Raw genomic sequence first — 20,850 nt, 5'->3', positions numbered from 1 at the left:
TTCTACACACATTATTTCATCTGAGGCTCATAACGACTTTATGACATGCCTAATAGTATTTTCTCCAATGTACTGAGATAAGGGGTTCTTAGGTCAGCAATTCCTGAAGTTTGGCCTGTCCACTACCCAGTAGTAACCAGTGAGGGCTCCCCACATGGGCTGGGAACTGATCCCAAATGTAAGGCCTTTGATTCTTAAGGACAAATTAAGCAAAATTCTTTAGACATTCATGTTTACATCTGATTAAGGGCTGTTCACTAGCAATCCTGTAATTGAATTATTAAGGATAGCCACAATTTTGTCTTCAAATACTAAAATTAGCTGATTACTGGAGTTTTTCGAGCACTGTAATTCAATATTTTACTGAGAGAGAGGCAGCCTGCACAGGTTCCACTGTCCCCGAGCACGTATGGAGAATTGGAAGACACACAATATTCAGCATCTCCTCATTGTTGGATGTCATTTACCCTTGTCTTGAGTGGATAATCAATTTCTATTACCATTTTCTTGCTCTTTAATGATACCTTGTTATTTTAGCTTTGGCACAATTTGCTTAATTTGTTGTGGGCTCTTTGATTAACTCTCTAGCCAGGTCTGTGACATAAAATGGCCAGGTATATTCCAAGAACTACATTGAAGAAATGTATGTATCATAGGAAGTTAAACCAATTGAAATTGTCCATATTCAACTCTATATTTTTTACCTTAGGTTAAACTATATTAACCTGACTTAACCTACAAAAATGGCAATTTCACGTTTCAATTTAGTAATTAAATATGAATTATCAATACCTAGTTTGCTAGACAATTGTCTTGTAATTCCCTCCAAATACACTTGTACAGAGACACTTCATTGGTAATAATATGCCGATGAGTGTGTACAATCTAAGTAATTATCAGCATACTGTCATAAGGTAACTATGAGAAAATAACAGTTATTTTAAGCTTGCACATATTTTTCTATGACTCCAAATCTTTATTGTAAGCTTATCTTCTTCCCTTACCAGTTGTTCATTTACATTCCTCTCTTCGTTCTTATCACCTGATTCCTTTTCCACTGTGAAGTGGGAATCAGGGAACATCTGGACTGTGGGTTTTTATGCCATCTAAACAGATGGTGGTTGAAGGAGCTTGGAAAGCACTACTCTAAAGGTTAAGGAGGTTTTCAAGTCCCAGGGCTAGTCATTTAGATCCTGAAAGCAGGTTTTGGAAAGCATCTCTGGCTACCTAAACAATAAACCTCAGCATTCCTTTTAGGGAAATTGGGATGCTAGCATTTATTGAATGCCTACTGCATGCCAGCCACTCTGCTTGGCCTGCTAGGCCAATCGTCACTTAATAGCCACCACAAAACTCTGTGAGGTTGGTGTCATCAAGTCATATGATTGGAGAAATAGACTCACAAGGGCTGAATAGTAGCTCATTATGGCAGAACTGGTAGGTAGGTAGTGAAAGCAGAACATAAACTCTAAAACCCATTTGACTACGTTTTCTTCTTCCTCCCATGCTCCCCCCACCTTTATTCAATTCCTCATCTAGTCCTATTGGTTCTCCCAATAAAATGTCTCTAGAATCTGCTTCCCCTCCTCCATGTTCTCCCATCATCTCTCAAGTGGACAAATGCAGCAGCTTCCTGGCTGCCCCCAGGCCTGCTCATCTGCTGCACCATCCTGAACACACACCTAACCAAGCCCCACCTCTTCAGTGGTCCAGAAATGGTTGCAGGGTTTAAAACGTTGCAAAATCCAGCTTTCCTGCTTACCTTTCAGGCCATCTCAGCCAATACTCCCTATCCTTAGACCCACACCCTGACCCTGACCCTTCTAGCTGCCCCCTCTTTCCTCCAGAACTCCCCACCTTTCCAATCCACTCCTGAGCACTTGTAGCTCAGGGCACCTAGGGGGGTTGGAGGAACTTTTTTGTTTTAATACTTAGAGGAAATTTTTTTAATCCATCGGCATCCCAAACTCTTCTTGGCAGTTCCTAGCTGCTCCTTTAACAACCATTGGACTTTTTATACATTTTCCATTGAACGATTTCTGTTGAATAATAGCCAGTTGTTGAAAAGTCTTATTTATCATCTCCACTTGATAATGAGCCTGTAGGATATAAAAATCCTGCCATATTTACCTTTGGATTGCTGACATTCAGAAGATGCCTGGCACAGGGTCAGTTCTCAATAAATGCTCCTTAAATGTACAAATATGCTGGGTTCTCTTGTGCACATGAGAGTATACTGAGCAGGTGTACAGTGCAGAGGGCTGAAAGCTGAGCTGGGCTAGCAATGCCTGAATCCTGGACCAGGTCGGCTGCCAACTGGCTCTCATATCTGATGATGAGAAGGACTTGATGGCTCACTCCTAACAATATCCCTTTTACTCACCAGGAAGAAAAGACCTCAGACATCTTCTCCATGGCTCATTACCAAGAGAGTCCAGCAGAAACCCCTGTCATAAAGTTCAAGGACCAGGACTTTTACTCTTTGCGGGATCAGTGCCTGAGCAAGGGCCAGCTATTTGAGGATGAGACCTTCCCTGCCGTGCCTTCCTCCATAGGCCCGAAGCTGCTCAAGGAAAGAGACCTCTTCTGCCTGCAGTGGAAGCGGCCATGGGTGAGTGAACCCCCTGGGAATACACCAAGCTCATGGGCCCTATGAGCTGCCTGCCATAGCACCTCCTAATTAGAGGAGGACGGGCTGTGACCTGGCTTTCGAGGATGTCCCAAATGACACTGGAAAGAGAATGAAGTTCATCTGGTTCCTGTGCTACGGTGTTGTAACCTCTCAGTGGATGGAAAGACCCTGTACCAGGAGCTGGAGCCCTGGGTTCTCCTTCCCAGTTCTAACTCTGAGCAAATCAGTAGACTGTAAAGGCTACAATTTTCCCATCTGAGAAATGGGGGTAAAACTGTAGTAGTTAGACTCTAAGACCCTTTTTCACCTGTTTTTGAGCCTATAAGTGTCACGGTCTTATTTTATTTCTTAGCTACTTCCCAGTTAGAGTTTACTCAAAAGGAAAATACCACATCCATCATTTATACCAGAGGATGGATTGGAATAATTTTCTCACCTCAGTCATTTATTTTTACATTCTCAGTCTTGTAAAGTTTTGATCATGTACAAAAGACTTTCACACTCACATTGTAAAATTAGGGAGATACTGCAGGGTAACATTCAAATCATGCTGAGTCCCCCATCCCAGCAGAGGGCCACTAAATCTACCTCCCAGCACAATGAGCCCAGCAAGGTCTGATTTTTCTAGATCTATCTCAATTTTAGGGCATGAAGCTCCAAGGGAAATCCTCAGCAGACACAACCTTCTCATAATCTCACCAGGGTTACTGGATGATGCAGAGACCCAGGGAAGGGCCACTTTGGAGGCTCTGGTGCCCATACTTTCTAGTCATGCTCCCCAAAAGCCACCAGTAGAATCTGGAACAACAGGAGGTAATGTAATGCCCAGTAAACTAATAATAACAGCATTAGCAACTATTACTGAGCATCGATCAAATGCTAAGCACTTTTCAATAAAGTCATGTTAGTGAGAGAGGAAAGGAATTTTCTGATGATGCCTGTTAAGAGGTTAGGAGGCTCCTTTGAGAAGTACCTGTCTGGTCTGGGGATATCTAACTCCATTCCACTGTGGGAAGGAGTACTTAGACATCATGCTCTGGAGATGACACTTCTTGCCCTAAATAGGGACAAATTTGTAGCTTTGGGGAAGAGAAGGGTACATGAGAACAGATGGGGATTGGGATGCTGCTGAAAGAGAGATGGGAGTGTTGTGGCCTCATGGGCGCTGTCTTATCAGTCAGAGGCGGTAAATCCCCAGCAGTGGCTCTTTTCTTCTGTCTGTCACTTCCTAAGGAGAACTGAGACAGAACTCTATTTAAAGAAGTTCCCAAGGGTCAAATGCTTCTTTTGTTATTTCCAGAAGCTGAGATTGTTTTAGAAAGTGCTATTTTTTTTTCTCACCGGGTGCTGAGCAGTAGATGTGAGATCATATTTATAGCATTGAATTTATAACATTTCCATTTAGGAATGGTTGAGTTTTATTACCTAATCCCAGGAATGTCTCAACTTGTGGTGTCTCTTAGGGACAAGGAGAAACTGAGGCAAATGAAATGATTCACAGAATCGTGCCAAAACCTAAAATAGATCAGCAGTCAGGCCAAATATGTTGTACTCTTGTTTCTCTCGTCATCCAAAAGCTTACCTGTATTATACCAGGAGTCCATTTTCCATTCTAGGATTTCTTTAAAAATGTATACTCAGATATGCCATTTTTCTTAGTGTCCCTTATCACAATGGACAATGCTTATATCTTTAGTACTTTCCAGAACTTACAAAGTGGCTTCTCTCACTTTATCTGCTCTCTTCTCTCCCAGTTTTACAAGAAAGTAAACTGAGGACTTGATAAGTCATGTGACTTGCCCAAGGTGACACAGTTAATGAAGGAATGATCTGGGATTTAGGCTAATCTTCCTGACTTTTCCTCACATGGGCTCCTATACCTCAGGGACTCGATGACTGGGATGCATGAATGAATGAGTCAATGGGTGAATGAACGATTATCTGCAGGTGCCTGAGTTGGGCTTCAAGCTTCTTGTGTGCAATAGAGAATCCTTGGGTTGACTGTTTTCTGAGGAGGAGGGGAGAGGAGAGAGCCAACGGGCTTGCCCCTTCGACATGGTGAAGGCCCCGACAAGGTGCAGATCACAGCTGGGACTGCAGAGTGCCTTGGAGGAAAAGCGACAGGCAGCCTGGCTTAGCCTAAGAGGAATGGCCAGCACCCCCAGGGTGCTACAGTTTTAGGACTGGTTTTAGGAATTCTGACTCATTAAATTCCCACAATGCTTCTCTCAGGAGGTTCTATTATTATCCATATTGTACAGATGAGAAGCAGAAACAGAGGGGAAGCAACGGGTCTAAAGTCACACAGCTTGATGGTGGCAGAGCTGGGTCCAAACCCTGGCAGTCTGGCCCCAAGGACTGTGCTCTGAACACCAAGCTCTGCTGCCTTGCCCAAGGTCTCCTCAGAAACCAGCGTTGTGTTCTAGGCCACTGTTCGCCATGGGCAATACTTTAAGAACAATAGGCTCACTCCCTCATCTGGGTTACCAAGGATGCGCCTCTCTCTAAAGGGACCTCTCTGTGATGCTGAAGCCTTCTTTCTATTTTTTTAGGTGGAAAAGAATGGGGATAAAAGAACACATGAAATTATTTTAAGAACAAAATGGGTACAGTACTTAGAGCAGTGTCTTGCCCATTGTCAACAGGTACTGAATGCTAGCAGTTACTGCGATAATTTATTTGGGGGGAACGTCAAGGGTGGAAGGTCCGGGCTCTGTGCCTTGGGAATCTCGGGCTTCTACAGTTCAGTCCCCTCAGTGTCAGCTCTAGCCAATTTCAGCTAACACCTTCAGGGAGAACACATTGGTCAGAGGAAACTATCTGCAGGACTAGAGAGATGCTGTAGGGGCTATGGCAAGTGCCTTTCTTGTCGTGTTCGGATTCCCATCACTACTTGCAGAAGACTGGATCCTAATCTGGAGCTTGCTAGATGCCTGTCCAGAGGTGTGATCGGAGCTCCTGAAACTGTATTTTGGCTCAGCAGCCCCTGTGGATCTGAAGCCGTCACCACTTCCTGGCCTTTATGGACAGCTCCACACTTCCTGCAATTGCCAAACCCCATCATGGACGTCATTCTCTCTGGAGTTTTCATCCAGGCTTGCTGGGTTCAACAGTAGCCTCAGGATACTGGGCTCAGCCCTCAATGCCTGCTGTGGACACGTTGTTTCAAGTGCCAAGGCGCTCTCTCATGTCCTTCTTCTTTCTCTTCCTCTCTCTCTCTCTCCCTCACCCAATCCATTCCTTTCTTCCTCTTTTACTCCCTCCCTCTAACAATTTGCCCAATTTGCCAAACTTTGCGCAAAATAGAAGCCCCTTCAAATCCTGCTCCCTTCAGTTCCTTTTAGGGAATCCCCGACCCCCACCCCACCGGTTCCTCAACAGCCTGTGACTAGGCCCTGAGTCAATGCCCCTGAGAGACCCCAACCCCTTGTCAGCTTTCATGCTGCCTGCACCCCTGTGTCTGCAGGAAACAACACGGAGCTATCCCCTTCCTGAGGAGGGTCTCTGTGATAGTTTCCTGAACTATACTTGTACTGAGGGCAGCTTCCTTCCAGGAGGCTTTTTATTTCATGGATAATAATAAATCCCATTTATCAAGTGTGTACATGTGCTAGACATGCTAAGCACTATACACACATCCCATTTAATTACCTTAACAGCCCTGTAAGGTAGGAGTTATTTTATCTCATTAAATAGATCAGCACTGTCCATAGAACAGTCTGTGATGATGAGGATCTCCTTGTGGACTGTTTATAATAGAGTAGCAGGTAGTCACAAATGACTACGGAGCTCTTGAAATGCAGACAGTGAGACTGAGGGATTTAACTTTCAATTTAATTTACTATAAATTTCAACAGCCACATTTGGCTGGTGGCTACTTATTGAACAGTGAAGGATTATAGGTAGTAGATCTTCACAACAGAGTCACCAACATTCAGAAGTTCAAGTGACTGGAATTTCATCTTTATGCTCAGTTTACAAGGAAAGAACATATCAGTTCTTAACTGAGAAGTAGGATGAGTGACCAGGACATGGTCTGAGGAGCCAGAGCTCAGCACAGAGCACTGTCATGGATTTTGGAATTGGCCACCCCAAATTTCACCTTTTAAAATCTTCCATGTAACCAGAGCAGAGTTTTTGGAAGGGTGCTTCACAGGAAATAATTCACCATGGGACTTGCGGCAGTTAGAGATTATTTTATGAATCCGAAGAAGAGAAAGATTCTGTTATAATCTAATCTATTTCTCTGGATGTGATTGACTTTGATTGTAATAGATTCAGCTGAGATGTGTTTGATTAAATTATCTATTAAGATTAGGGTTTTGATTTGACCACATCAGTAAGTTGTGATATAGGTTGCGTCCTCAGCCCCTTGGTGGGCCTGTGTAAACAGACACTGAAGAAGACACAGAAGAGAAGAGAAACTTTGCCCTTTTGAACCTGGGGCCCCAGGGAGAGATGAGCCATTCACCTGAGAGTTTATAGATACATAGAAAGCCCAGGAATACAGGAGCCCCATGCTGAGGGAGAGGAAGACCTGGAAGGAGAGACCAGGCAGAGATCAGCAACCTCTTGCTTCAACATGTGGCAACTGACTTTGGAGAGAAAGCAACTTTAGTTGGACTCTTTAGGGCCTTATAGCTGTAAGCTTTTACCCCAAATAAACACCTTTTATAAAAGCCAACAGATTCCTGGTACTTTGCACCAGCACCCCTTTGGCTGACTAATACAGTACCCAAACGAGTTCTTTGACCAACAGAGCAGAGATGGGAGCCCTGGACATGCTAGGTTGTGAAGACAGATCACAAAGCAACAGAGAGCAGAAGCTGACAGAAGGTGATTGTGACAACAGCCAATTTCCATTGAACAAAAGAGCTTTGATGCCAATAAAGCAAAACCTCTAGCAGAAATAGAAAAGGGAGTGGGTGCTGCCACCCGGCCCGGGCTTCGCTCTGGCTGCCACTCCTTCTGAAGTGCCCGTGTCTGAATCCAAGACGCTAAACATGGTGTTCTCCTGTGCAAGAAGCATGCGTGGTCTGGGGAAGTGGTGAGTAGCTTGCAAAATGCAGGAATCACTGTGGAAAATCTTTAAAGTGAGGTTACCCTGAAAGAGATACCTCCAGAGATAACTGGGGAGAGTGCCTGATTCTGAACCAGACCAGAGAGAGGCTTGTGAAGATTCCAGCCAGGTCTTCCATCACATGAGCTTCTGGCATCACTATTAGAGGAGAGATTGCCCAGACTGTCCTGAGAAAGGACTCCACGGTACAGAACTAAGTCACCAACGTTACCTAGCCGGCTGCTGCTGGCTTCTTTCTGCACAGATGGATGTTTCAGAGCCCTTAGTGGCCCTGTCCATCTCCCAGAATCAGAAAACAGTAACGCTGAGAGGACGCTGCCTGCTGGTGGTGTTCAGTGGTGTGGAGGCAGACGGCTGATCTTATCCTGCTTCCTGGGTGCCCTTGACTAGACTGCTCAACCTCTCTGAACCTGCTTCTCACCCTGGCTGGCATCAGAGTCACCTGAGGAGCTGTATAAATCCTGAGGCCCGCTTTCTAATTCAAAGTTGTGGGAGGTGGAACCCAGCAGTCTCCAGGTCTGCAAAACCCTCAGGTGATCCTGAGTCACAACTGGGTGGAGATTCTGCCCGATTTAGACGCTCAGCCTCAATCTGACCTTGAGTCTTATCACACTGGCGCCACTGCTGCCTGGGCAGGGCCGACAGCCCTGATAACTGGTGGCCTGTCCAGAGCCAGAGCATTTCTTTCCATCTTCCCTGCCCTCCTTAGCTATTTTCTTTGTGGGCCTTGTCTCAGAAGTGCATCTGGCAGACAGAAACGCTGCCGAGTATAACTTCCCTCTCTTTCTACTTTTATTCCTTTGGGATTGTCCAGCATCCCTCTAAAAGCCTAGAACAGAGAAGAAAGAGGCAGCGTTCTGAGGGAAAAAAAAAATTCTTAGAGCACAGGAGATGGAGGTGCTGGTGTTTGTTTTCTTCCCAACTTTGATGCAGCCATTCCTGTGTTTCCCAATAAACGTGATGTTGACTAATGGTTTGAGATTTGAAAGAATTAACATATTTAATATTCATCATATTAGAGAATAGTTCTGTTCCAATTAGCTAAAATTTTTATTTTTATTTTGGTAAATCAGAAAAGGTTGTTGTGTCTGTATCAAATGCCTTTACAACTATACTTAAATGCTATAATCCTTTCTCTTTTGGCCCAATTAGGTGCTATTTTATATTATGAGATGTCCTCATATGATACCATCCTTGCATTCTGCCTTTTTCTTTTGGGAAAAAGATAATGATAGTGGATAAGTCTTACATTGTTGATTTGCCTGCTGAATAATTTATTTAGAATGTTATTATCTTTTCAAAAGTGAAATCAATTGTAATATATATATGTGCATCTTTGTGTGTGTGTATGTGTGTGAGCTAGGCATGAAGGTTATGCTGGCTTAAAATAAATGGTGGCAGGAATCTTCTTTTAAAAACATTGGAACTGTGAATGCAGGAATTATCTGTTCCTTGAAGGACTGAAGGAACTCAGTAGTAAAATAATGTACACCTAGGAGCTTTTACACAGGGATGTGGAGAAAATACTTTTCCAAGGTTATTTGGCTTTTCAGCTTATTTATGCTCTAGAGTCATTTTATGCCATATTAATTTTCCTCAGAAAGTCAGCAGCATTTTTTGATTGATTAGCATAGAATTATACATCATGTTTTTTGTTGCAAAGCCCCATTTTTATTTCTAAGTTTGTTTATTTGGGCTTCCTTACTATATTTGCCAAAGGTTGGATCTATATACACTCAAACTCAAAAAGAACAACTTATTTGCACTATCAATTCTGTTGTTATTCCGTTTTGTTTTACAAGTCTCTAATTGTTGTCTGTATCATTCCCTTACTCCTATTTTTGTGAGGCAAGTTTTATGTTTTTCTTTCTAATATCAATGAGTTGATGTGTTATTATTCTACCTTGCTTAATAAGGACTGCTTTTGAGACTATGGGTTTGTCTATGAGTATGGCCTTTGTAATTTTGCAATTTTGCAGAAGAAGGAAATCAATATTTATTGAACATGTACTCTATTGAAGCTGTGCTATTTCACATCCTTCTTCATTTGGAAAGTGGAAGGAATTTGATTCTCCCAACCATCCTTCCTTTGATGTCATTTTCTGTTTTACATATGAGGAAACCGAGGCTCAGTGAGAGAAAGGACTTGCTCGAGGTCCCGCAGGTGGCGTGGTCAGAGCAGGATTCCACACCACGTCTGTCTGAACTGGCTCAGGGCACACTCCACCCTCCTCTGCGGAGCCCTGGCGGTCAAGCCAGCAGGACAACAGCAAAGAGCTGTGGCTGTGGGGCAAGAATCTGAGCAAAGTTGTTTTTGGCCCCCTCCCTCAAAGAAAAAACAAACCCCGACGCCCTCCACCCTCTTCTTTAATCCCAGAGAGTGCTGATCTGGAGCTTCCCCTCTCAGTGGGCCCTTTTCAGACCTTAGTTCCTTCTCCAGCAGTAGGAAGGGACCACCAGCCACCACTGGAGCTCTCCCAGGAGCTTTCAACCAGGAATGCGCCCCCTGCAGGGGCGCCACAGCGCCAGCCCCTCGGGGCCTTCTTTCCAGCCTGCTTGTGCAGGGAGAGACCCCACGTCCAGCCTAGCCTTGGCCAGACCCTGCTGGGTGGGTCAGTTCTTCGTAGACACGACAGTGAGATACCAGCTGGGACCGCAGTTTTTTCTGTCACTTTGCTGCTCCCCACCAGGAAACTCAGGCTCTTTATGAAGGGCTGGCAGGTTTTACAAGGTTCCTACATTAACAGCTGCTGAGCGATGAATCCATCTCCACTTTGCAGCCCTGCTCTCTGGGGACTTATTTTTCAAGGTGAAAAGAAATGGTTCAGGAACGATTATCACTGTATTATACAAACGTGTACCCTGGAAAGCCAGGAGGACGCACACAGAGAGGACGCTGGAGACAGTCCTTCAAGAGCACCCCACATTGGGCCCTGGGGTCCCCTTCAGGATTGTCACAGTCTTCACATGTGCCCAGAGTGCCCAGAAGCCTCCTCAGACTGTGCAGCACTGTAGAGGCCTCTGGCAATCCCTTTTCTGTGGCTGGCAGGAACCAGCGTCCCAAGGCTGGGGAAGGATGCGGGCTGAGGAAGGGCACCAGGAGATGAGGGCTGGGGACTTCTGGAATTACCTCTGAGGCTTTGCTGAGCCAGGCAGCACCTCAAACAGGCTGCAGTCGGACCTGGAGGCAAGGACGCCTGTGCTAGTTTCTGAGAGACGATGTTTCAGAAGTGCCGTACTGCTGTATTATGCTTGTGAACGTTTTCTCTGATTAATGTTCCCATTCGTCTTTGTTTATAAACTCTGAATGAAAAAACTTGGCCTTACGGGACTGGTGTGGCTGACTATCTGAGGTCAGGGTGCAGTGCCCTTATGTATGGACCCTCTCACATGGTCTGCTTATGCGTTTATTGCCTGACTTGCAAGTTACCAATTTACCCCTTTGGCACCTGCCTTCTCCTGCTAGCAATAAAATCTGGAGAATGAGGGCACCTGAGGTTTCAAGCCCTGTTTAATAATTAACCTCTCTGCCTCTAAAGACAAAGAGAATGATGCCTGGGGTCGTACAAGGACAAGAGGTACGGTAAAAGATGCTCATGGCCTTTCTCCCTCTTTCTGAAGGATAAGGAGTTATCGGATGGATTCCCTCACTTTATCCTGGAAGGTGCAAGCAGATTTGACATCCAACAGGGAAGTGCTGGTGAGAACTCCACAGCTTGCCCTCCAGCCCCGGATCAGGGCAGGCACCCAAAGTCAGGCTGGGGTGGAGGACTGGACCCCCGACTCACAGGGTTCTGCTCCAGCTGAGGAGATGTGCAGGGCGAGGCCTCCTCCTGCCCAGGCTGCTCACTGGCCATGCTGGGGGGCAGGGGCAGGAGGTGGAGGGGAATTTAGGGAGCAGTTGTGCTGAAGAAATGGGGAAAGGGCCCCAGGATTTAGTCTAAGCACTGGGCAGGGGGAGCCCCAGCTGCTGGGAGATGGGGAAGGAAAGGAGCATGGAAAGGGGAGCACAGATGTGGGTTCTACAGTGGCTGCGCTGGACTCTGGGCACGTGCTGTCCCCTTACTCCTGGGCTCCTGGCCACATCCCATCCTACACATGGGGAAACTGAGAGTGTTCATGTCCTCGGACTGCTATAACCAGGACACACCCTGGGTGGCTCAAAGCAACAGGAATGGCTTGTCCCCAGGTCTGGAGGCCAGAGGTCCAAAGTCGAGGTGTTGGGCAGGCCCTGCTGCTTTTAAGGCTCGAGGGGAGGGGTCTGCCTTCCCCTCCAGCTTCCTTGGCCTGTAGCAGCCTCAGCCACTCAGGGCCATCTTCTCCCCATGTTCTCTCTCCCTGTGCCCAAATTTCCCTCTTCACAGAAGGACGCCAGTCATGTGGGATTTAGGGCTCACCCGAATCCAGTGGGACCTCATTTAACTCAACTAATTACTGCTACAAAGAGTTGTTTCCAAATAAAGTCACATCCACATGCCCTGGGGTTAGGATTTAAATAAATCTTTTTGGGAAACATAACTCAGCTGTAACACTCAGGGTCCAAGAGATGAAATAGTTGACTTAGTGCCATAAAATCAGGAAGTGATAGAGCAGGATTAGAACCCAGGGCTGACCACCCAAGCCCAGCCCACCAGGCAGCCAGAGCAGTAGCATGTCTGGCATGAAATGGCACCCCAGTAATTGTGCTGAAGGTGGAGGAGGGCGGACTCAGGGAAAGGGGAGGAGCAGACTCAAAAGGGCCACTCAGGACACCACGGAGAGAAACCACACACCCGGCATCCCTCAGGGGGGAGGAGAGAAGCAGCCCTGTGCCCGCAGGAGAGGCCCTGCCATGGGAGTGCTGAGCAAATTAAGAAAAACTCCAGGCTGTTTTCTATAATTCTCAAGAGTGCCTCTGCTACCCGTGCCAGCACCCAGATCAGCTGTCACCTGAGCACTGGGCATTATCTGGGAAAAATGAGAAACAGGGGGCTCCCCACTGCTCCCTGGTGGCCAGGGCCTCCTGACCCCCCTCGCATGCCATCTCCCTGCACTCTGTCAGCCCCTCGCCTGCCCCTTCCCCACCTAGCTCAGAACTGGCCTTGCCCAGGAAATCCTTCCCCCAGTTCTCCTCTTTGGGGGGGGCGGGGGGGGAACAAAGCAAGATTCAGACAGGTGTGCCTGGCCCCTGGGGCAGGACCTGTGATGCACACGCGGTGGGCTTCGGAGGGTCCACAGGCCTCTCACAACCCCTTCCCTTCCAGGAGACTGCTGGGTGCTGGCTGCGTTGGGCTCCTTGACCCAGAACCCGAGGCGTCTGGATAGGATCATGCCCAAGGACCAAAGCTTTTCACGCAACTACGCGGGGATTTTCCATTTCCAGGTACGTGGGCCGCTGGGAGCTCTTACGGGCTTCTCAGGGGCAGTGGGAGGCAAGTGCTTTCATCCCAAAGGGCCTGGCAGCCGAGCTGGAGGCACCTGGTGTTACTAGGCTACAGCCAAAAAAGCCAAAGGGTATAGGCGGGCTTATGGTCCAGTAGTTAAAATGTTTTAATGTGATCAGAAGACCTGGAAGAACAATTAGAAAAAGAAAAGAGCAATTTAGTCAAGAGCCTGTGGCCATGGCTAAGCATCATCTCCTCTGTTTCTGCACCAGTCCCTGTGCTTCTGGTAGGCTGAGTTTTCCTTCATTAGTCTTGCTCCTTTCTCAGATATATATTACTAATTCTTGTGTATTTAATCCTTCCTGAGAATTTTTAAATCATTTTTTCTGCTATTAAAAAAGCCACTTTGAAGTGGAATGGAGCCCCATTCAATGTATATATTAATTTGGAAAAATTATGTTTTTGTTATTTTAATTATTCCCTTCTAAATACATGATTTATCTTTCCATTTATCAAGAACTGACTTTCTGTCCTTCAATAAAATGTTATAGTATGGGGGAGGAAGCCAAGATGGCAGCTGAGTAAGGACCTCCTGGAGTCAGCTTGTGATACAGGGCAGTTGGTAGTCACCCAGAGCTACCTAAAACACCTGTTTGGGGGCCCCAGACAGAGGAGTATCCTGAAACATTCTTGAGAGTATGGAAGGAGGAAACTGCCCATCTGCAGAGATGATCCATGAGTTGCGTCCCCCACATTGCAGAGGTTGGTGCCTGTGGCACAAGCTGCCTCAGGAGCTATTTCATGGCTGGAGTTGGAAACTCCATTTCCCAAAAAATGGGGGAGGAAGATATAGTGTGGCACCAACTTCAGATACTGATTAGTGGATTTGGCGGGCAGAAGTATAATCCTATGAACAACTAAACTTTGAGTCTGTCCAGGTCAGAAGGAGGCCCGTGGCTGCCATTTTGTCTCTGTCCCCCAGCCTGAGGGGAAGCAGGGCAGACTGAATATCATAGTGCTGGTCAGGACCGGCTTCTTTCCACCCAGGTCAGATTGCCTGTCTAGCCTAAATCCCAGCCCCACTCCCGGCAGGGAGGAAGGTGGGGGACCTGCACGACATCCCTGGGAAACTGCAAGCCATGCTGCAGAGGCCAGCACCCATCCTATTCTAGCGGTGCAAGTCACCTCAGGAGCTATTCCGTGGCTGGTGTTAGCAGCTCCATTTCCCATGAATAGTGGAGGAAGGGACAGTTGTCCACCAACCTCAGCTACTGATTAGTGGACTCAGCTGGCTAAAGTATAATCCTAGAAACAGCTAGGGTCTGAGCTTGTCCAAGTGGGAAAGAGTCCAGTAGCCTCCATTTTCACTCCTCCCCTGGCATGAGGAGAAGCCTGGCTGACTGAAAATCCAGTGGTTAGGGACTGGCTTCTTTCCACCAAGATCAGACCACAGCCCCAGCCTAGGCTCCAGCCCCATCTCCAGCAGAGACGAAGCTGGCAGGACCTGCACCAGGCTCTCCAGGCAATTGCGAGTGCTCTCCACTGGCACAGTTTAGATAGTTGGACACCTGGGGCTACATGCCTGCACCAATAGGATAAGAGAGGTGCTGGGTATCCTTGGCCTCTCTGGGCAATGGCAGGAGTTTTCAGCCCATAAGAATCAGTTTGTTGAGTGCCTTTGAGTCCATTTCCACCTCTGCCTCCCACAGGATTGAAGGGGACTGGTGTTCACTCAGCTTCTTAGGGCACCTGCAGGCATTTTGGCTTGCACAAACCTAATCATTGAGCACCTGTGGCTCCACTTCCATCCCCAATAGGAAAAGAGATGGACTGTGTTTGCCCAGTCTCCCTGGGTAACTGCAGGTGCTTTTGGCCCACACAGCCAGGGCTGGTGGGTACTTGTTGATCCACCCTCAACAAAGGACGGGGCTGGTGTTTCCACCATCTTTCTAGGAAATGGCAGACACTTTCAACGTTCTTGGACTGGATTGTTGGATACTGTAGCAGTTTGATATTATTGATGAATTCCAAAAAGAAATACTGGATTGTTTGTAAACTGATCTTTTCCTCTGGGCGTATTAGATTATATTGGATTCTTCAGTGTACTTGTTTAAGTAGTTATGTAAACTTTTTGTGCCAGTAGGGCATTGAGTTCCCACCCTTTGGTGGGTGGGGACTCACAGATAAAAGGCATGGCAAAGAACAGAGTTGAGGGTTTTTGATGTTGGAGTTTGATGCTGAAACCTTAAGCTGGAGCCCCAGGAAGTAAGCACACAGAGGAAAGAGAAGCAAGCCCCAGGGAGAAAGGAACCCTGAACCCAGAGAGAAGCAAGACCTTGGAAGGGAGGAACCCAGGAAGCCTGAACCCTCCCAGACATCAGCAGCCATCTTGCTCCAACACGTGAAAATAGACTTGGGTGAGGGAAGTGACTTATGCTTTATGGCTTGGTATCTGGTAAGCTCCTACCCCAAATAAATACCCTTTATAAAAACCAACCAGTTTCTGGTATTTTGCATCAGGACCCCTTTGGCTGACTAGTACAGATGCCTGTGGATCCACCCCCACCCCCAAAAGGATAGGAGGGCTCTGGTGTCTCCATAGCCTCTCCAAGTAATGGTGGGTACTTTCAGCCTACAGGGACTGAACTGTTGGGCATTGGTGGTTCCATTTCTACTGCTAAAAGGCAGAAAGGACAGTACTTCCTCAGCCTCTTAGGGAAAAGGCAGGCATATTTGGCCCATACAGATTAGATTGTTGGGTACTCCAGAGGGTCAATTCCAACCCATGGCAGGGAAAGGGTCTAGTGCTATGTCAGTTTACCCGAACAACTGTGGTCATTTTGGACACAAACAGCATAGATTGCTGCCCACAATAACAGCTCCATTTCTGCCCAAGGTAGGGGAGGAAGGGATGGGTAGTTTCATTAGTCTCTCCGGGTAACTACAGACAGTCTTCTCTTGCCCAACTTGGATTATTATATATAGTTGCAGCTCTGTCCCTACCCCTGACAGAGAAGAAAGGTGGGAGAAGCTTCATCAATTCCTGGGAGCAATGTGGGCAGCTTCAGCCTCCATAGCTTACAGTACCAACAGTATCCTTGGCTCCTACTATACAACTGCAAGGGAGAAAAGACAAGAAAGTCCTAAATTAAAGGGAGAAACTGCACCAAGAGTAAATACCTCTAGCAAGTCAGATGAGAAAACACCAACAAAAAATTATAACCCATACCAAGAAACAGAAAGAAATGGCCCAGTTAAGGGAAAAGAATAAGCCTGCAGATGACATAAGGGAATTGAGACAACTAATCTTAGATGTTTAAACAAATTTCCTTAATAAATTCAATGAGATGGCTGAAGAGATTAAGGATATTAGGAAGACATTGGATGAGCACAAAGAAGAATTTGAAAGCACACAAAGAAAAATGGCAGAACTTATGTGAATTAAAGGTGCAATAAATGTAATTAAAAACACACTGGAGGCATATAACAGCAGATGAGGAAGCAGAAGAAAGAATCAGTGAGTTCAAAGTCATGGCCTCCAAAAGTGAACATACAAAAGAACAGATGAAGAAAAGGATGGAAAAATTTGAACAGGGTCTCAGGGAACTAAATGACAGCAAGAGATGTGGAAACATATGTGTCATGGGTGTTCCAGAAGGAGAAGAGAAGGGAAAAGGGACAGAAGGAATATTGGAAGAAATAATGGTGGAAAATGTCCCAACCCTATTGAAGCACATAGATATCCACATCCAAGAAGTACAGCATACTCCCATTTGAATAAATCTGAACAAACTCTGAGACACATACTGATCAGCATGTCAAATTCCAAAGACAAAGAGAGAATTCTGAGAGCAGCAAGAGAAAAAAAAAGGATAACATATAAGGGATACCCAATAAGATTATATGTTGATTTCTCATCAGAAACCATGGAGGCAAGAAGGCAGTGGTATGATATATTTAAGATACTGCAAGAGAAAAACTACCAGCCAAGACTTTTGTATTGGGAAAGATTAGCTTTCAAAAATGAGGGTGAGTTTAGAATATTCACAGATAAACAGAAATGGAGAGAGTTTATAACAAATAGACCATCTTTGCAGTTAGTGCTAAAGGGAGTGGTATAGCCTGAAAAGAAAAGAAGGGAGAGAGAAGCTTGGAAGAGAGTCTAGAAATGATGACTGTGTCAGTAACAGTAACTAAAAGTGTCAAAAATAAAATGACAGATAATACACAAAGATCAAAATGGATGAAATAAGAATGTCCTGTACAGTAGTAACATTGAATGTTAATGGATTAAACTCCCCAATCAAAAGACACAGACCGGCAGAATGGATAAGAAAATATAAGCCATCTATATGCTATCTTCAAGAGACTCACCATAGACCCAAGGATACCAACAGATTGAAAGTGAAAGGTTGGAAAAAGATATTCCATGCATGAAGTAACCAAAAAAAAAAAAAAGCTGGGATGGTTATTCTTATATCAGATGAATAGACTTTAAATGCAAAACTGTTATTAGAGACAAGGAAGGACATTACATATTAATAAAAGGGATGATTGGGAAGCATACTTGGCCCAGTGGATAGGGCGTCCATCTACCACATGGGAGGTCTGCAGTTCAAACCCCGGACCTCCCTGACCCATGTGGAACTGGCCCACATGCAGTGCTGATGCGTGCAAGGAGTGCCGTGCCACGCAGGGGTGTCCCCATGTAGGGGAGCCCCACGTGCAAGGAGTGTGCCCCATGAGAGCTGCCCAGTGCGAAAGAAATTTCAGCCTGCCCAGGAATGGTGCCACACACAGGGAGAGCTGACGCAGCAAGATGACACAACAAAAAGAGACACAGATTCTCGTGCTGATGACAACAACAGAAGTGGACAAAAGAACATGCAGCAAATGGACACAGAGAACAGACAACTGGGGCGGGGAAGGGGAGAGAAATAAATAAAATAAAATAAATCTTTAAAAAATAAAATAAAAGGGATGATTCACCAAGAAAAAATAACAATCATAAATATATATGCACCTAACCAGGGTGCCCAAAGATACATGAGGCAAACAGTGATAAATATGAAGGGAGAAATAGACATCTCTACATTAATATTTGGAGACTTCAATATACCACTCTCAGCATTGGATAGGCTATCTGGGTAGAGGATCAATAAAGAAAGAGAGAGCTTGAATAATGTGTTAATTGGAATAAACCTAATAGAGATATTCATAACATTGCACCCCTAAACAGCAGGATATACATTCTTTTCAAGTGCTTATGGATCTGTTCCGCGAGAGAGCATATGTTCGGTCACAAAGCAGATCTCAATAAATTCAACAAAATTGAAATTATACAAAGCACTTTCTCTGATCATAATGGAATAAAGCTGGAAATCAACAAGCAGCAAATAAATGGAAAATTCACATATATATGGAAATTAAACAACACACTCTTAAATAATCAGTGAGTCAAGAAGAAATTTCAGAGAAATCCATAAATATCTTGAGACAAATGACTATGAGCATACAACTTATCAGAACCTATGGAATGCCATGAAGGGAGTGTTGAGAGGAAAATTTATTGCCCTCAATGCTAACATTAAAAAAGGAGAAAGAGCTAAAATCAATGACCTAATTACACAGTTGGAAGAACTAGAAAAAGAACAGCAAACTAATCCCAAAGCAAGATGTAGGAATGAAATAAAAAAGATCAGAGCAGAAATAAGTGAAATTGAGAAAAACAAAACAAGAGAGAATGAACAAAACAAAAGGTTGTTTCTTTGAGAAGATTAACGAAATTGACAAACCCTTAGCTAGACTGACTAAGAAAAAAAGAGAGATGCAAATAAATGAAATAAAAAATGAAAAGGGGAACATTACTACTGACCCCACAGAAATAAGAGAGATGATAAGAGGACACTATGAATAACTTTATGACAAAACACTAGACAATGTGGGTAAAATGGAAATATTCCTACGAACAAACAAATAGCCTATACTGACCCTAAAATAAATAGAAGACCTCAACAAATGAATCACAAGTAAAGGTATTGAAATAGTCATCAAACAACTCCCCAAAATAAAAAGCTCAGGGTCAGCCGGTTTCACATTTGAGTTCTACCAAGCAGTTAGTAGCAAAATCAAACAAGAACCTTCAAATCCTACCAGTTTTTCTTTGACTCCCTTGATCTGTGACTCATTGTCCCCATATGCCAGTGGGGTTGCTGCAGGATCCCGCTCCTGCCCCACTTTACTAAGGCACGTGCTCGTCTCTCTTCCAGTTCTGGCAGTGTGGCCGGTGGGTGGACGTGGTGGTGGATGACCGCCTGCCTCTTCTGTCCCAAAAGGACGGCCTGGAGTACCTCTTTGTTCGTCCTCGCATTCGCAGCCATGAGTTCTGGCCCTGCCTGCTGGAGAAAGCCTATGCCAAGTAAGGATGGACTTGCCCCTCTGCCCAGCTGGCCCTGCTGCCAGCTTCTTGCCCTGACAGATGCCCCCATCAGCAGGCTGGAGGCTTCCAGCAGTTCTGGGGAACACAAGCAATGGCTCTCGAGCACCAGGCCCTTTGCCCTTGGGCTGGGCATCCTCAGGAGCAATCGCTGTGTGCTAGGTTCAATCCTGTGTGCATCAGCAGGTCCAGAGGCACAGAGCAGGAGTGGGCAGGGCAGGGGCAGCACAGAGCTATGCTCTGATGACACCATTGCAAGGATGGGGATGAGGGGGCAAATGAAATATAATATCATGATCAAAGTCTGACAAGAGAGCAAACAATCCTGACTTTCTGACTCACAGAGAATCAAGCCAAGGCTCCATGGAGGAGGTGACCTTTGAGTGAGGCCTTGAACAACGGGTAGAATTTCAGCAAGGGCAGAGTGGATATGGGGGAGCATCCCCAACTGTGGGAATGGTTCAAGCAAAGGCCTTGGGGTGGACAGTCCAAGCTGGGGCCAAGCAGTTTGGGGGCTGGCATGGCTGACTGAGAAAAATTAATTCTTTCAGTACTCACACCAAAAATGTATTTATTTATTTATAATTTATGTATAACCTACCATATTAATACATAATGGCCATTATAAAACATTCCTCAAATAGAAATTTTTAAAGGATGAACTAAAAGATGATATAAATGGTATTTTCTTTTTGCTATTCAAGCAATTTGGGGACTGGCGAGGCTGCTGTGAGATTGCATTTATGTGGGCGCAGGGGAAGGAGTTGCTCAAAATTATCTGCTCACAGCACCGTGATTCAGGGACTGCCTTTCGGTTTTGACAAGTTCAGATTTTATAAACACCCAATTCACAGATTTTACTTAGATGCTACTGGTTGCTTTTATCCAACAGATGCTTATTGAACATTTAAATGAACACTAGACACTGAGCATGGCAGTGGACAGAGACTCTCAGACTGGCCCTTGCGGGTGTGTGCAGGGGCATGTGTGCCTGCGTGTGTGTTTGTGTGGAACACAGCGCTTTCATTTAGACCCATGCAGGCTGTGAAGCAAGGCCCAAGCTCCTCATAATCAAAGAAAGGCAAATAAAAGGGGCAACAACACATCCCTTTACTCCTATCAGACTGTAAGTGCTAGAAAGCTGGGCAAAGCCAGGCATTGTCAGGATGTGGGACCTGGGAGTCCTGACACATGTCAGCGCCGTTCAGGAAGGACAGCCTGATGAGAGCCAGTGCAGTTACATAGGGACTCACTCCCTGCAAGCACACTTCTGGGTGTCAATCCAAAGACATCCTCACCTGGGGCCCCAAGAGGCACATCTGCAGATGCTTGTTACAGC

At 45.6% G+C, this 20,850-nt stretch overlaps 1 protein-coding gene across 1 annotated transcript in view; it reads left to right on the top strand.

The window, feature by feature from the left end:
- LOC101428818 (calpain-13) overlaps window positions 1-20,850 on the top strand; it is a 389,789-nt gene that overhangs the window by 307,630 nt on the left and 61,309 nt on the right. The window contains exons 15-18 of the mRNA XM_071208756.1: window positions 2,387-2,611; window positions 11,334-11,412; window positions 12,956-13,074; window positions 19,345-19,493. Coding sequence (XP_071064857.1) covers window positions 2,387-2,611; window positions 11,334-11,412; window positions 12,956-13,074; window positions 19,345-19,493 — 572 coding nt within the window. The remainder of the gene's footprint in view (window positions 1-2,386; window positions 2,612-11,333; window positions 11,413-12,955; window positions 13,075-19,344; window positions 19,494-20,850) is intronic.

This window comes from Dasypus novemcinctus, chromosome 17, assembly GCF_030445035.2.
Source record: "Dasypus novemcinctus isolate mDasNov1 chromosome 17, mDasNov1.1.hap2, whole genome shotgun sequence".
Lineage (NCBI taxonomy): Eukaryota > Metazoa > Chordata > Mammalia > Cingulata > Dasypodidae > Dasypus > Dasypus novemcinctus.
The sequence above is the reverse complement of the archived record's forward strand: the minus strand, read 5'-3'. Positions and strand labels throughout refer to the sequence as shown.